We start from the raw sequence: 17735 nt of genomic DNA, 5'->3' as shown, positions 1-17735 counted from the left end.
CCTGAGATGCTTATGGATTGCCATGGCATCTGAAGGGCTAATTGGCCTTCAGGCAATAGGCCTATGTTTGTGCCTGCGTTCAGAGCGTCCGTTCTGAAGTTCCTTTGCAAATCAAGCGTGAAATGCTGGGAGAGAAAGTTCTGCATGACCCAGTGAAATGAACGCATTATTGATCTTGCAAGATGTACATGGTAAAAAAGAAAAAAAGTCCAAACACGACACAAAGTGTTCAAAAAGTTGCATATACACTCCAAAAGGACACTCATAAAAATCTGCAAGCTGTCCCACAAAAAACAAGCCCTCACAAAGCTGCATGGAGCATGGATGGAAAAGTGAAACTGTTATAGGTTTAAAGCTGAAACGGGGCTGCTCTGCAATACCAAACACAGCCACTAAACAAGAGTGGCGCTGTTACTGTAAGAAAGCACCATATTTTTCTAATCTCATACAACCCGTTTAAGATTTGGCATGAAGAGTGTATACTGACCAATGTCATTGTCAAAGGTGTAATCATCAAACTGAGGGTGTATGTACAGTTGTTCCACTGTGAAGCTTTGTTCCTCCTCACCGGGTTCGAGCCGCACCGTCCGCCCCAGTTTTACCCGTAATAGCTTTGGAGATTGCCTGTAAAGAAAGGCTGTCAGTGGGCAGACCATATAGATTTAGCATCATCCATGGCCGGGTAAGCTACTCACTCTTCATGGAAGCAATGGGCGGCTGTCACTACCCAGCAGGGGTGTATGAGCGTCCCTCCACAGCGAAAATACTCTGCATTCTTGGAGAAGCGAAAGATGGCGGCCGTCCACGGGTGGGAGGTTATATGTGTAGATCTACCCCTGGCGATCTTGAAACGAGGCTTCAGCTGGGGTCGCCGGATTCCACAAGTAGCTGTCATAACGGGAAAAAGTGACGCACTTAGACTAGAGTCTCCTACTTATGTGTATGTTCACACGTAGCGCAATTGGTTGCAGGAAATTCGCAGCGCGTGGCTGAGAGTCCACGCGTAGATTGACCTGCAATGCGGATTTTATTTCCGTAGCGTGCTGCGGATTTTCAGCGCAGATTTCACTTTTTTAAATAAAGAGGGTAAAATTTGCGCGTCAAGATCCGCGGGCAACACATGCAGCGGAACCGCACTGAAAGTCCGTAGTGTGTGAACATACCCTAGCTGTCTCACAAATCATTAACTGTCACTTACAGCAGCGGGCGACATCACAGAATTCCCAGGATGCCGCACTACCGTTCATCACGTGACACCAAGGGCGCATGTCATTGTCCGGATTCCTGTAATGGACATAAGACGATATTACTTTTTTTGATCTTTAAGTATTCAAACAGCAGAGAAGGGGTTAAACAAGACCCGTTAGCTGTCTGGCATGAATACTCTGTTATTCCTCCTGGAAATGTAAAACTAGTTTGACAACTGGGCGTTACCTTTCCCTAGGTCAGTGGGCATGTTGCTGCTCACTGTGATACACCCATCGAGCGGTCTGAGTGCTGATAATATCTGCACAGCGCTTTTCAATATGTGTAAGCAACAGAAGTCATTGATAACAGGCTGAACTGGATGGACTTATATTTTTTTTTTTAGCCTTACAAACTATGCTCCTAAACAAAGGGAATGATAACACCAAGTTGTCAATTTATTCATATATTTCCAGGAGGAATAACAGAGGGATAGCATAACACAGTTCTAAGAAAAGATACTCCAGAAATGATATTATATGGAGAATATAACTATTTACAAATATAGACATGTCGGGAGAGCTGCCAACTCTTCTAAATGGCAGTAACCTAAGTGTGCCACAAGAGTATAGCGGGCCAAGTGCATTCGATATATTATTGCTTTTGGACTTCAATGGGAGTTACTGACAATCAAATATGCCTACTAGAGATGAGCGAGCATACTCACTAAGGACAATTACTCGATCGAGCATTGCCCTTAGCGAGTACCTGCCCGCTCGGCAGAGAAGGTTCGGGAGCCGGCGCGGGTGACAGGTGAGTTGCGGCAGTGAGCAGGAGGGAGCAGGGGGGAGAGAGGGAGAGAGAGATCTCCCCTCCGTTCCTCCCCGCTCTCCTCCACCGCTCCCTGCCCGCCGCCGGCAGCTGAACCTTTTCTCTCGAGCGGGCAGGTACTCGCTAAGGGCAATGCTCGCTCATCACTAATGCCTACCCATATCCATGGTAAGACAATGTCTAGCAGCCCCGTCCTACTAAAGTGACATGCACATTGATGTGCACATTTATGGATGAGTTGGAGAATACAGTACATCCTTGTGTAGCAGGGTGGCAGGCTGCCTCTGCTACAAATAGTGTAAAGCCAGCCCCATTAAAGTCAATGGATAGACTGCAATATAAAAGTTAGCTACTAGAGGGAGCTCCAATACAGACCGTGAATAAAAATCAATAGAGCCATTATATTCTTTGGACCTTACAGAGTATGTTCAATCGGAATATATTGGAAACATCCAGAAGAAGTCTCTGAGTAACTATCTAAGGAAGGCTGAACAGAACAGTAGGGGATGATCAGCTGTTTGTTCGTTCGTTTACACAGTCCAGTTGTCGGGTGAATGAGCCTTTATACACAGCATAATCGCTGCAGGCTTTTTGCGCTGGAAAGCCCAAAGCAAATATGCATCAAATCTACAGTAGCCAAATCTGCACCCAGATTTGGCTACAGATCTGCCGTGGGTTTCGATCCTTGTATTTCAAGGGTTGAAATCTGCAGTATAAATAGACATAATGAGGATTAATTGCAGAAATTGCTGCGGACATTCCGCTGGAAATCAGCCCCGTGTGAGCCCAGCCTTAGACTAGGTAGGTACAAGTGACTACATTTACTCCGTTGTTCATTGATCTTCAGATTGTGCTGAGATTTCCTGCTGTGAGAGGCACAGAAAGAGCTGCTTCATTCCTATTATAGGCACCAAGCCGCTCTAGTAGCTATTCCAGATACTGTACCTATATCTACAGTCATATTCTTTACATCACCTTAAGGTGAGCAGACTAGTTATATACATATGGCATTCTTTTTAAAGCCTTGCCCCAAAACTCGCACTTACCTGCAGTAATTGTGACTCCCCAGTCCCAGTGTTCGGGCGTTACCTTGCCAGGCACTAAACTGCTTTGTCTTCACCAAAGGTGAGTCCCAACGCAAGCAGCTGTCACCAGATAAGGTGGTACTCGTAGATCCTTGATAGGTGGTGCCTCGCTCAGAGTAACAGTCTGTTGTGTCTGGAGAGGAGAAATACCTTTTTATATCTAGGGCATCTCATGACCATCATTGTATCTATGAATGACTAATGAGTTATCAGGCATTCGTCAGTGATGTGTCTGTGCAATCATGCTGCCAAGCTATAGAGGATTCGGCCTAGACAGTATTCGGTGCTGTTGTATTTTGGGGAACTTACATAGGACCCCAGAATCCCTCTTAGTAACCTACATATTAAAGGCCAGGTGCAAAGAAAAAACAAAGTACCACTAATGACCTCAAGGCGGAGTCAAATGATAAGACGTCTTTGATTTCAGAAGACTTCTATGTATGATTCCTTAGTAAGAACGTTACATCTATCCTCAGGATAAGTCATCAATAATTGATCATCGAGGGTCTGCAACTCAGGATCCTCGCTGATCAGCTGATTGAAGTGAAAATGGTGAGCATCACATCAGTGCATACCAGGCACAGCGCTGTACATTGTATAGTGGTTGTGCCTGGTATTGCAGATCAGTCCCATTCATTTTGGCATTCCCAAGAAAGGCCTTGGCACCATGTAAGTGGAATTTGCATAGGATCACAGTCTCATAGTCTTCAATAGGAAGTCTGTCTCTGCTAGACTATAGGAAATAGGCTATCAGCGTCAATGAGCTTGCTGTAAAGGCTCCCATACACATTCGTGCTTAGTTGTCCAAATTCACCAATTTCGGGACTGGACGACTCTCTGATATATATGGGGGCGGGTCAACTTTCTCCCAACAGAACAGGAGAAAAGAACGACTGGGAATGTTGAGCTTCTATTTCCGATCCTTTTATTCCCTGTGGGACAAGTCACCAGCAGAGCTGTCTGGCTGCAGCTTACCACCCTAAACACATGAACGTTCGGCCCACAACTGTTGGAAGTGTATGGTGCATAAATAGATTGCAAGTAAATGTGCATCCATACGTAGGTCTATAGGTCTATAGTATCATTAGTAAAGCATTTTTGATGGGGTGGTATGATATACAGAACTTTAAGATACACAGATTTGCTATAAGAAAGCACTTAGAGGTAAGCAAATTGCTTAAATGGACAGAAAATTTTCATGCAACACTACTGCTCATCTAACAGCCTATGTATGTATCATCAATCTTGTAATATATGTGCATTTTCAGAATTTTTTGTTTTATCACTGAAAATCAAGTTTGGAGTGTCTGCCACTTGGGGTTTCCCTTCCAGCCATTTTGCAATCCACTGCTTGTTGTTAGGCATTTGGTTTGTAAAGGGATATAAGAGCACTGCTAGTTACTGCATGCAACGGATAGGCAGGGATTCAGATGCTACCTGGAGGATGATTGGAGCTGGCCAAGTGTGGGAGAGGAAGTCCTGGCCAGTACGGTACTGGCATAATAGCTGCTTAGGACGCCCCCACCTGTATGTGGATTGCAGGTAGTGGAAAAATAGGAAATTCTAGATGGAAAACAGAATTGGTAGAGCTCAAACTGCTTTTGAAAATTTGGAAAGTCTTTTTTCAAGGACCCCCATCAATTATTTGAAATACTGGCTACATACAGCTTCTCCTGCTCTCAAGAACCAGGCATATCCGTGCATTACACCAATGACTCATTGATTTCAATGCGAACTGTCCAATTATTTCTTAGTGATACCCAGCTTTCCTGAGTCCTGATAAGCACATTTGCCTAGTTACACATCAATAACAGGAATGGGGGATGTATCTTCAAAGATGTAGCTAGAGGGGGTGCAGAGGTAGCAATTGCTCTAGTACTATATAAGAGAAAAAAGTGCAGGGAGAATCAAAAAGAATGGTGCTAAGGTGAAGCTGATTTCTACATACATAAGTTGTAGAGATGAGCGAGTATACTCGCTAAGGCACATTACTCGAGCGAGTAGTGCCTTAGCCGAGTATCTCCCCGCTCGTCTCTAAAGATTCGGGGGCCGACGCGGGTGACAGGTGAGTTGCGGGGGGAGAGAGGGAGAGAGATATCCTCCCCGCTCCCCACCTGCCGCCAGCACCCGAATCTTTGGAGACGAGCGGGGAGATACTCGGCTAAGGCACTACTCGCTCGAGTAATTTGCCTTAGTGAGTATACTCGCTCATCTCTAATAAGTTGACATACAGCAGCCACAATGACATGAAAAGATAGAAGAACTCTTCAAGCTTTTAATGTACCTTTGTTACATCAAAGCTGAATGCAAAAAAACCCTAATCCGGATCAGACGTAATTTGCTGTCCTAAAAGGACGAATATAAACACAATATACTAACATGGAGAACAGACAGTATTTATAACTAAACCAAAAAGTGGAGGAACAGGAAATCTGACCCTAATCTATTAATGCAATGAGACCCTTCCTAAAAAGCAGGGCACTCGCCCTGATAAGGGCAACCCCACAGGCGACCCTGACCGGAAAACAGGGCTAATATTTGCTACAATAAATAAAAATATGTACAGCTGATCGGTCCCAGCTGTCAATTCATCCACACACTAGTGCTTATATTGGTGGTCAACACCGGAATGAAACGGACCATGCACTGGTGAGCGGATCATGCCATGCTGTCACCCCAGTCTTTATCCAACGGGGCACTGGTGAGTGGATCATGCCATGCTGTCACCCCAGTCTTTATCCAACGGGGCACTGGTGAGTGGATCATGCCATGCTGTCACCCCAGTCTTTATCTAACAGGGTACTGGTGAGCGGATCATGTCATGCTGTCACCCCAGTCTTTATCCAGCAGGGCTGGCAACCCGTGATAACTTTACTGTGGTCACCACTGGTGACATGCTAGATGTCAAGTCAGTAGCCCAATTCTGCCTAGACACGTCCTGATATATCCTCTGTTCTCGATTCCACTGCAGCGCCCCCCATCAAACTTCTGTAAGGTGCAATACAAACTTGTAGAGTTCTCCTATCTTTTCGTGTCATTCTGGCTGTACTGGGTCACTTTACATATTAAACTGCTTTACTTCTGCACGGTTCTTTTTGAATTCCCCTTGCATTATAAATGGCGCATCTGGTTATAGATTTTCCATTGAGTGTTACGCTTCTGTATCCTCGTATGACCTGGCAGATTGATAATAAAGGTGCATGCGGCAATCACTAGATGCCAGTAATAATTCAACCTCTGCAAATAATTTATATCCATAATTGCTGGAAATTCCATTGTAGTCCTAGAAGCGGCTTCCTGGCAGCCCCTCCTGCGGCACGACAATGGATGTTCTCCAGGCTGTGCTGGCACTCACTTGCTTTGCAGGTCGGCACACTGCAATAATCCCAGATGTACTTCCCATTCTTAAATATATAACACCAGGGTTTTTTATCGCCATCCGGATTCCTGTAAAATAATGTAAATGACGTTAATCTGGGTGCCGCAGACAGTCCCCCTTCAGGAGGTCAGAGAATTTTATGGCTATGTAAATATCTGATTGCTGGACCGGCACCAAAGTGACTTCCTGCTTCAGAGCAGAACCGTCTCCTTCCACTAGGCCTACTGTGTGAGGGGTCTAACTTGTACCGCAGAGGCATCCAAAGAGCCCAAGAATTAGCACTTCTCTGATTTATATCAGTAGTGTTGGTCTTTGCCTTCATTCTTCCAGGTAGACAATTATGCTTTTGTATTACAATTAACCCCTTCCCAATGTGCGCCATACATGTACGGCACACTTTCGGGTATCTTGTATATGAAGTGGGCTCGGGACCAGGGCTCACTACATAGACGTCAGGTGTTGGCAAGCTTTGACAGCATTCGCGATGATCTCGGCTGTTAACACTGTTAACCCCCCCCCCCCCGTTCCCCCCTGCTCACTCCCGCAACTCACCGCTCACCCCCGCCAGCACCCGAATCTTTTGATGGATCGATAGATCCCAAATGGCTTTCCCGCGATGAGATCTCTGGGTGCCACCCTTATGTCATGGCAGCCATGTATTTTTGCCTAGGACCTGTTTTAATGGAATGCCTACAGAAATATACTAAAGTATTGCAGTATATGGTATAAGCAATCAAATTTTCGCAAGTTCAAGTCCCCTATAGGGAGTATAAATAAGTAAAAAAAAGTTTTTTTCATTATTGTAAAAAGAAAGGATATTAAAAGTTAACCCCCATTTGAAGACAAAAAAAACAGGTACCACTGCATTCATAAAAGTCTGACCTATTAAGCCCTTAAGGACCAGGCACTTTTTAACGATTTTACTCATCTGGTAGATTTACTGCCTTTTCTTTTTCTTCAGCTACCAAAATTATTTTTGCTGCATTTTTTCCAGTGACATATAGGGCTGTCTTTTTTTTCACTGATTTTTGTTTTCAGTTTTTTTGTTTTATAAGAGGTAAAAAGTTAAAAAATAAAGATTTTTTGAAATTTATAGTTGTTTATTTTTTAAAATCAGTATAGTTATGCTAAAATAAAATATGGGAACGGGTTCCTCATTTTATTTCAGACGTTTTGATATAAAATTTGTATAGTTTTGGGTTACAGGGTTTGTATGGCGGCAATTTTGGTTTCCGTAGGTGGTAGGTAATTTTCTTTGATATATATATATATATATATATTTTTTTTTTTTTTTCATTTTATTCTGCATTTTTTTAAACTTATTTTTGTAATTATTATTTTTTTTAATTTATCCATGTCCCCCATGACGTCATATAAGAGCTCTAGAAGGGGGTCATTCACATAGTCTTTTTTTAAATTTCACACTTTCCCACTGTAGCTGAGGAATCCATAGGAGCCCCAGTTACAGAGGAAAACATCCCATGCAGTGACATCAGTCACTAAAAGAGCTGATTAGGATCTGGCAGGACCCTGCAGCTCTTCTGTAACAGGGGGCACCTAGCGGTCACTTGATCCCTGAGTTCAATAGCGGAAGTGACACTTCTACTTCCACTCTTTAGTACATAGTGCTCATTGAGGACTATGTAACCTGGAAAGGCAGAAGCAGTTAAAAAACACTTTTCCCCTCCCCTCTCGGTCCTCTGCTGTGTCTGACAGCTGCTTAATTGTAGGAGCAGAGGCTTTAATCCTGTGCTGCATTTTTGCTATCATCCAGAATTAAAGCCCAGGACCAATAACTGTAAATTTGGTTATTTTTGCCACAGTGTGTACGCCCTAAAAATGAGACCTCCCAAATATGGGTAAAATTGCGTTTTTTATCCATTTCACTGCATTTAGAATTTTTAAAAAGTTTTTCAGTGCATTTTATGTTACATTAAATAGTAACATTGAAAAATACAACTCGTCCTCCCCCCCAAAAAAAGCCCTCATACAGCTAAGCGAATTGAAAAATAAATGAGTTATGATTTTTTGAAAGTGGGGAGGAAAAAAAAAATCAAAAATGTAAAACAGAAAAAGTGCCGCATCGTGAAGGGGTTAACCAACAACAAGGTGCCAGCAAGAGGTTGTATACTGTATCACACACTACATCATCTGTACTGATATGCTCACATCAGTAGGGGGCAGTAGACACATAACTCATTCAGTTCGCCGGGTACCTGCAGTAGTTGTGGTTCCCCAGCCCAAGTTGCTCTGCGTCTTTGTGCTGAGCTTTGTATATCTTCTCATTAAGTTCCAGGGAGTTCCAGTTCAAACAAACCAGTCCGCTGTTTGTCCGGCTGTAGTTTCCGCGGTAGAACTGTCCAGAGCCCTCATAACAGGAAGCCAAAGTGTCTGCAAAATGTCAACGAGATCCCAAATATCACTGGATATAATCAGTATAAGGCAGTACTCAGCATCAGCGGTATATAGAAGCGAGAGCGCTCCAGAGCAGAAATCAAACTGAGTCCCTTATTGTGGTGATCTGTCCTCTTAAACAGAAGGATTTGTTATTCCGTTCTCTGCGCCATTTTTAAGACTTTTGGGGTGATTCCCCACCCGTTTGCTCCCCAAAGATCTGGCAGCAATTGCCTAACATCAAACTTAACGGGAATTCTACTCACCCCGTCTGCAGCTCCGGTCCGGCAGCGGCAGTACAGTCTGTGACCACTGACCTCTCCCCTTGCTGTCGTCTGCATGCACCGCCCTGTACGCAGACACCATGGTGTGAGGTCAATGGTCATAGACTCAGCAGTAGCAGCCATTGCCAGACCGGAGTGGAAACATGTAGGGATGCTGCCCGGCCACAGGCCAATAGGGGGGTTGCTATTAATACTGGGGATCACTATTACTACTGGAACCACTATGGGGGTCATTGTTACTATGATGGCCACTGTGTTGGTCCCTATTAGGACTCGTTCACACGGGCATAAGTGCGCACGCAAAAAAGGATGCAGACAGACTTATTGAAATGGCGCGCAGGTATGCAGTGCATACGCAAGTTTCCTGTGTACTCACTGCATATTTGCTCCCACTCATTCGATTGCCTATTGTGGTGTGTAATACACACCAAAGTAGGTCATGCATATTTTTTCAAGCTATCGCACAAGAAGTATGTTTTTGAAGAAACCCATTGAAATCAACAGGTTCTAATGACTGCATGCGTAATACACCTCGCAAATACACTCCTGTGATTGAGCACTTATTATACAATTACGATTATAATAAGGCTGATGTGGCCCTCGGTGATAATGAGTTTGACTCCCCTGTCCTAGGGTTTGTACACCTCTGCTCACCATCAATGTACCAATTCATTACCAGTGTATGGACATAGTGGTACTATACAGCGCCCGCTCTTCATACCTGTTTCACAGTGCTCTCCAGTGAATCCGCTGAGACATTTACACAAGTAATTCGGGGAGTAGAGAGCCTTGACACAACGTCCTCCATTGTAACACTTAATCTCATTGCAATCTGTAGAAAACAACATGAAAGTTAATTAATTTTGTTGTCCTCCCTTAGCCCATCTCAGTTGTAAAAGGTAAAGTCCCCTGGTGCAAGCACCGATTCGTGACCGACTCCTAGGGTGACGTCACATCGTGACATTTTCTTGGCAGACTGTTTTTGCGGGATGGTTTGTCATCTTTACCTCCCAGCAAGCTGGGTACTCATTTTACCGACTTCGGAAGGATGGAAGGCTGAGTCAACCGTGAGCCAGCTACCTGAACCAAGCGGGGATTGAACTCGCAACCTTGAGGTCGTGAGTGAGAGATTAGGACTGCATACTGCTGCCATAACACACAAGGCCCTATCTCAGCTGTAGTCCGATACAATTAGGAGAAAATATACTTTAAGCTTAGAACTCAGAAGGTAAGTGAGCACAGCAACTACTTAAAACAATTTTCTGGTTTGGGAACAAAATACCAAAGGGGAAGGATGGTATCTTTGCTGTCCCTCTGATCCACCGCTTCTGAGTCCTGTTTTCAGCCATCTGAGATGATACAATCTACAGACTACCTAATCGCCACTAGTGTTAGACTACCATTGCATTACACATGCTCTTTGATTGGCCAGAAATGCTTATGTGATCAGAGGGCAATCAGTTAGAAAGTTCTTTGCAGCCATCTTGGATGGCCAAAAATGGGGTCCAGAACCAGCGAATTGGAGGGGCAGCAGAGAAGAACAACTAAAGGTAATGAAGACAGCATCAGCCATCTTGAATGGTTAAAAACAGGACTCAGAACCGATGGATCGGAGGGATGGCAGAAAAGAGCATCAGAAGGTAATATACACTCCCTCCAGTCCCAAAAGAGAAAATTGTCTTCAAATCAGAGGCTCGTTTTAAGGTTATTGTCCAACATAGAAACACCATGCAGATTATCTATTTATATCCAAGACTGTGACGGTAACAAGAGGGCATCCTCTACATCTAGAGGAAAGAAGGTTTCACCACCAACACCGAAGGGGGTTCTTTACTGTAAGAGCAGTGAGACTGTGGAACTCTCTGCCTGAGGACATGGTGATGGTGAAATCAATTGAGGAGTTTAAGAGGGGACTAGATGCCTTTTTAGAGCACTAGGACATTACAGGTTATGGACATTAACTAGTCAGAAGGATTTTTGATCTGGGGATCTCCCAACTGCCACTCTTGGAGTCCGGTAGGAACTTTTTAAATATTGATCCAGGGATTATTCTCACTGCCATTATGGAGTCGAGAAGGAATTTTTTTTCCCTAAAAAATAAGGGGTGAATTGGCTTCTGCCTCATTGGGGCTTTTTTGCCTTCCTCTGGGCGGTGGAAACCGGCTGAACTGGATGGACATTTGTCTGTTTTCAGCCTAACATGCTATGTTAATATCTTAGATGTTGCAAAGGTCAGATCTGAACCAAGTACTTTGGACAACTTCTCGGTTGGAATTAACTTACCCATGACCGGCACACTGTGACACCTAATCCGACCATCGTTACAGCGGCAGAACTCCACCCTCCGTCCTGCAGGACGCAGCCAAGTGTCTCCAGCGGTGTAGATTCTTCCCGAAGGTCTTTCGGTGCACTGAGCTGTAGAACAGAGAATTAACGCAATGACTGTTATCTGCTATTGCCTTCTTCCATTATCAGATCACCCCTGCTCATAAAGGAAGCCATTCTGATAGTAGTTGTGTATTTTTATGTGTCAGTGATAGGATCACCACCCAAACGAGATCACATTTTGCTAAATTGTTTTGAACTGGGCTTACTGGTTCTGGTTCTCATGAGGTCCACTACACTAACCAGACAGTTATACTATCCTTTTTCATCTGTGACACCCAACTGCATCCTTCCTATTATCTCATTCTTCACCACTAATTCTCCAACCAAGATTAAAAAATAGTAAATATTCATATTCACATTTATTTGTCCTTGTTCCTCTCGTCTCTCGATGATGAAGAACCTGGGAGAGAAATGATAGAGGTGTTAATAGGCATGCTGATAATTACTTTTTCTACAAAGATGCAAAAAATATTCAGGCATCAAATCTTAGACTGGTAGAGTTGGAAGGACCCCCAGGGTCATCTGGTCCAACCCCCTGCTCATTGCAGGATCACTAAATCATCCCATATATCTGTCCAGCCTTTGTTTGAAGACGTGCCCAAGAAAAAGTTAAGTCACTTTATATAAAACTTTAAATAAGCATTAAGGTTGTTACTGCAGATAACTCCATTCAGTTTGGGGTCACAGGTCCCACAACCCTCAGGTAATAGCTGGAGACAGCCTCAACCAGCCAAACCAGTAGTATCATACAGGGGCCATTCAATCAAATGACCATACAGTGGGTAGTCATTTAGGTTAAGGCCTATATCTAATACCTTCTGGCCTACAATGTACTGTAACATCCTTTAATCAATCTTCTTACCTCTTTAATGGGTGATACTTTAATAGATGATACGACCTCGCCAAGGAGTAAGATCAATAAGATTGTCATCGCTCGGTGGCCAAGAAGAAGGCTTTTAATCTGTAAGGGGAACACACACAAGCAAGGTAAAGAAAGGCTGGAAGAAAACTAACCCATAAGACAGCTAGACAATACAGTATATATATAGCTGAGGAGTCAGGCTTGTATTTGGAAGCAGGAGCTTCACATTCTTCTCTTTACGGACATCAAGACTCCATAACTTGCATCCAACATCCAGCATCTACTCTATCACTCCAATCTCATCCATTAAACTCAGGCCTGTAATGACAGCAACATTCTTCTCGAAGAGTCATCATAATATATAATCTTATCTTTGTGGGGTCTGGAAATAACCATTGTTCAAATGAACAGATGCAATAAAGCAGAATTTTCCAGGCATCCTACATAACAAAGACCTTCTGTCTGCTTATCACATAGTTTTACATTGAGCTGTACATTACTGTATGTGACAATGAGTGCTGGGATTTATAGTAGGATTTGGTTTAAAGGCCAAAAATGAGAAAAATGAAACAGTCTTGACCGCAACCGCATCCTGTTAATGTCCTATGATTACATGATTGATCATACGATTACTGGAGATCAGTTATGAGTTCAAAGCTGAAGGGTCTAAGCAGACTGATTAGACTAGAACTATGCTGAATGACCACTTTATTAGAGCCCCGGCCCTTTTACAATTGGAGCTTCCATGTATGGAAATTAGACCAGTGTGGCATAAAATCACGGGACAACTTTCCGTGGATCAGTTTCAGTTTGAATCCACATTAGATGGGAAAATCCAGCGATCTGAGCAACTTCCACCAAGGCCCAGTCATTGGTGCTAGACTAGCCGGGGCCGGGATGTCACTGCCAACCTTGTGGAATTTTCTCAGGTATTGGTGTGGCAAGTTTACTAAGAATGGTATGGTCCAGGAAAAACATCCAGCAAAGGGGGATCCTGTTGACGTAAACATCTTCTTAACGAAAGGGGTCAGCTGAGGATGCACAGTAAAAAAAACTGCTGCTCTAATGTGTCTGAACGTATAACTCATCATTCCTTAAGAGAATATGCATAATAGCAGAGGAACAGCTCCAATGCCATGGCTATCTAAGAAAGGCAAGATTCCAGTCCGCAAAAGAGCAAAAAAATTGGATCACTAAGCAGTGGAAAGCATCTCCTGGTCTGATCAATCTAGATTTTAGTTGCACCATCTTGATAGAACAGTCAAAATTTGGCACAAGCAGCATGAAGTGATGACCCCTTTCTGTCAGATGTCAACAACTTAAGCTGGAGGAGGTGGAGTAATAGTGTAGGAATAGTTTCCTTTGCACACCATGGGTCCTCTAATACTTGTGGATGGACACCACAATGAATTGCTGCAGGGCTGAAGGTCCAATAGGGGCCAACGCAATACTAGATGTGTGTTTCTAATAAAATGGCTGGAAATTCATTGTAATTTCCAATAAATGAAAAGCTATGTCGGCAGGAGAGAAAACAGTGCTATAAAATACATAGTTATAGTGCACACCACCTCCTAAAATGTATGTTCTGACCTTTTGGTATATAAACTGTTATAATAATGATACTATTACTAATAATGCTTATACAAATCCCATTAGCAGACTATAGATCTAATTCAAACCTAAATACCCTTACAGCCCCTGGGTGTTATTCATACTAATAACTCAAGAGCCCAGGAGTGGAAAACTTGTGGGTTTATATTAACTTGTGTTCTTTTTGCTTTTTAATGGAAATGCTTTTTAATTAAAACAGTAAAAATATGGCTGTGATTATATCAAATGACATACCCCAATTAACATTTTGCAGCAATTGTACTATATAACAAAGCTACAAGTCTGCGTACCTCTCACACGAAACTCTTCTAAAGTACACTTAAGTGAAGTTGGGCTGGATCCAATTATAACTATGTCTGAAACCGTGAATCTTTATGGGTCATCCAATGACTCATGAGCTTATGCTATAAAGTCAAGAAAAACATCCCTCTGGGCCTTGTCTGACCCTTCGAGTTACTAGAGCATCTCATAGTTGGCTCAGAGCCTCAACTACTTGGAATGTAATGAAGTGTTGTGTATTTTCTGCTTTGTGTCTCAACTTTTTCTCTGTTTGGCCAAGTATACCTCACACTCCTACTATCCAATATTTATACTTTGTACAATTGATGTCTGCTTGATGGAACATATCCAGATGTACTTACTGGAACAAGTCTGATGAATCGTAAAATTATGTTTGAGGTACTTATCGTAATTCTCAATGACCAGACACATTTTGGTTGCTCCGGGAATAATTTTGTGTGTGTGTGTGTGGTGGGGGGGGGTTGGTGTTCTTCATCTTTGAAGGGCCAAAGGTGATGTGATGCCCCATAAGTCAGTTGCATCATGAGTTCTTATCATGACTTAAAGGGGGTCGTACCAGAATCTGCTATCCACAATAGGCATTTTCAGGAACAGGGGTCCCACACCTCCCTGTGGGATTACTGTGTATGAGCGTGAGATGCCCTGTATTTGTGCTGTAATTGTGGGATGCTGTTATTTACTTGTAACATTCTGTGCCTTTAAGGGAGGCAGCCTTGGTTGCATGTGCTCTTACCCCTTGTTCCACCTGATGCATAGGTAGGGCCTAAGATTCCAGGAAGAGCAGAGTAGAGCAGTACTGGAAGATAGCAGGACGCATGCGACGAGACTTTGGGATAGTACAATGCTACAAGGTCCTTGGCTTAGTTTCCCTACAGGATATTGAATTTTGTGCTGAAGTAGAAGGCCCTTGGAGAGCCAGATCATTGCGGATTCTCTTCTAAGTAGAATATTCTCGGTCACGCCATACCGGTACCGTGGGCATAATACGCGTCTTCCATGTTGTCTTCCCACAAAAGTAATGAACTGCTCTGTTTGCTATACCGCTGTTTTTCAGTTAAAAAGTAAAGTTTATAGCAAAACAGAGATGTGGTCTTCCTCATATTTCATGTGTGAGCTGCAGGTTCTTCTCTTACGGTGCACTCCAGTTAGACTGAGCTACAGGCCTATCCTGTCCTCTCCAATGAACTCGAGTCTCATTGCTTTCTGACTGAGTCTACTAACGGGTTCTTTATTGAGGATGCGCTAAACATTGCTATACCCAAGCTAGTTGAAGAATTTCTGCATCAGGGGGCTACTGGCGACCGACTCTCTGGGCTTTGCTTGCAATTTAATAACTGCAGCCCCCACAGTGAGCAGGAGACTGAATGAAGTGCTGGTCGAGCAACTGGACAGCTGAGATGCCTGAGCAGCACCCGCTCAAGTATTTCCATCAGTCCCATTGAAATACATGGAGCGTTGACCACACATGTGTAACCAGTGCTCAATTCAGAGTAATGTCACTACAGGGTGAGAAGCCACCCTGGCAGTGACAAGAGAGCGAGATACAGGAGTCCTGCTTTTGAGATCGGTGGGGGTCTCAGCCCTGAGACCCCCATCCATCAGCAAGTTATCCCCTATCCTGTAAATATGGAATAACTTGAAATTCTGGTAAACCCCTTTCAGGAGTTTCTGGATATATCATTGATGGCCTATGCTTAGGGCTCTTTTCCATGGAGCAATTTGCTCCAGTAGACTAGTGCCGATCAACAAGATTGGTGCTCGTCTACCCTAATGTTACACGGGCCGATTCAAAGACTATGCAGGATGAAAGCTGGTTCATCCTGCATGGAGAATCATCACTGTTGGCACCGTATTCCCATTTCCATGTGGACGGGAGATGTGCAGCCACAACGATGATTTATTCGGTTGCACAAGAGATGGATCAGCTGAGCAATGAGTGTTGAACAGGTCATGTTTTCAGGATCTCCTATAGTAAGAACACCTGTGGCAATGTCTGAGGCACTGACAATAATGACATCACCTGTACAACACTGAGGAAATCCTGAAAACATGACCTGTTGGGGTCCCTGAGGACTGGAGTTGGGGAACACTGCTTTAGGTCATCAATGTGTGACCCGTGGTGAGCTACCCCACAAAATCCCCATGATCAGTAATCCAATAAAGTGAATGGATGCAGAACGGGAATATATATTTTGTCACTTATTAAAAACCTATACAGAAACCAATCCCTTTATTGTTTTAGTTTTTTATATGCTGTTTGTAACTTTTTTTTATTATGATTATAGGAAGAACCATCTTGCCACAGAGTTGTATTACAACAGGCATACAAACAGAGCTAAAAACAAGTTGTTGACTTCTATGGGACACTGTTGTGGGCATGCTCCGTAACCTGCAGAAATCACTGTGCTGCGAGAGGGGAGGGAGGAGCAGCCGAACTGTATCCATCTCTTATTCTCAGTACTGTGACCTTGTGCAATCTGCCTTCACCTTTATAATTGAGGTGTTTTTATGTGGTTATCATGAGATTACCGCTGAATATTCCGATGTACACAACACAAGCTATATCATAATAGGAAGGCTCAGTGCCCATGACAAAACTGCAACATTTCAGGACTGAGTCAGTTTCTGACAATAGTAGACTCCCGACAAAATGTTTATATGTGATTTAACCCAGACAAATGATAAACCTGAGCAGCAAGTGATCCAGAAATGGCATTTATTTTAGGGCTGATGACCGCGTTTTCAGAAAATTTTGCAGGCGTGAAAATTGTGAGCCAACTTGCATAAAAGTGCAGTAAATAGTCAAACAACTCTGTATTTGCTGCGTTTTTACATGATCTAATAGACATTAATAGGCAGTTTTGGTCCGTGATTACAGACAAAAATAGGATGTGCTGCAATTTTTTCGTAGGACTGAAAGTCAAGTGAAACGTACGCTCATCTAAATACATCAGTACAAAGCAAGGGGGCTTATTCTGTCCATGTTAGGGCTCTCTGATACGGGCGTATGCTGCCGTGTATTCTGTGCGTGGGTTTTACACGGGTAATACGCAGCACCAATCTTGACTTTGGCTTTCAATTGTGCCTCTTGCAAACAGCGTGCAATAGGCGTGCACAAAAAAAGATCGCAGCATGCACTATCTTGGCGCGTATTACGCACGCATATACGCCAAGATAGTGTATGGGGATTGTCGGCACATGGCGAGTACACACTTCATGGCATACTTGCTGCGTGCTCCTGTGCGCGAGATACACGCTTGTGTGAGAGACCTCTTACACTCATAAAAAATACATACGTGATACGGAACGTAAATACTCCTGTGCGAATGAGCCCTAAGTTGTAGTTGAAGTGGGACATAATGCACATTGCAGATTTGGTGTCCTTTGCTGGAGGGGGGATGCAAGCTATCTTTCTT

General features: G+C 43.4%; 1 protein-coding gene across 1 annotated transcript in view; it reads right to left on the bottom strand.

Moving 5' to 3' along the window:
- The window catches only part of PLAT (plasminogen activator, tissue type), a 38063-nt gene that overhangs the window by 5872 nt on the left and 14456 nt on the right, over positions 1 to 17735 (bottom strand). The window contains exons 3-12 of the mRNA XM_066593408.1: positions 12409 to 12507; positions 11904 to 11946; positions 11442 to 11573; positions 9880 to 9990; positions 8697 to 8871; positions 6457 to 6548; positions 3063 to 3234; positions 1199 to 1284; positions 696 to 888; positions 488 to 624 (exon numbers count right to left, since the gene is read on the bottom strand). Coding sequence (XP_066449505.1) covers positions 488 to 624; positions 696 to 888; positions 1199 to 1284; positions 3063 to 3234; positions 6457 to 6548; positions 8697 to 8871; positions 9880 to 9990; positions 11442 to 11573; positions 11904 to 11946; positions 12409 to 12507 — 1240 coding nt within the window. The remainder of the gene's footprint in view (positions 1 to 487; positions 625 to 695; positions 889 to 1198; positions 1285 to 3062; positions 3235 to 6456; positions 6549 to 8696; positions 8872 to 9879; positions 9991 to 11441; positions 11574 to 11903; positions 11947 to 12408; positions 12508 to 17735) is intronic.

This window comes from Eleutherodactylus coqui, chromosome 2 (assembly GCF_035609145.1).
Source record: "Eleutherodactylus coqui strain aEleCoq1 chromosome 2, aEleCoq1.hap1, whole genome shotgun sequence".
Classification (NCBI taxonomy): domain Eukaryota; kingdom Metazoa; phylum Chordata; class Amphibia; order Anura; family Eleutherodactylidae; genus Eleutherodactylus; species Eleutherodactylus coqui.
The sequence above is the reverse complement of the archived record's forward strand: the minus strand, read 5'-3'. Positions and strand labels throughout refer to the sequence as shown.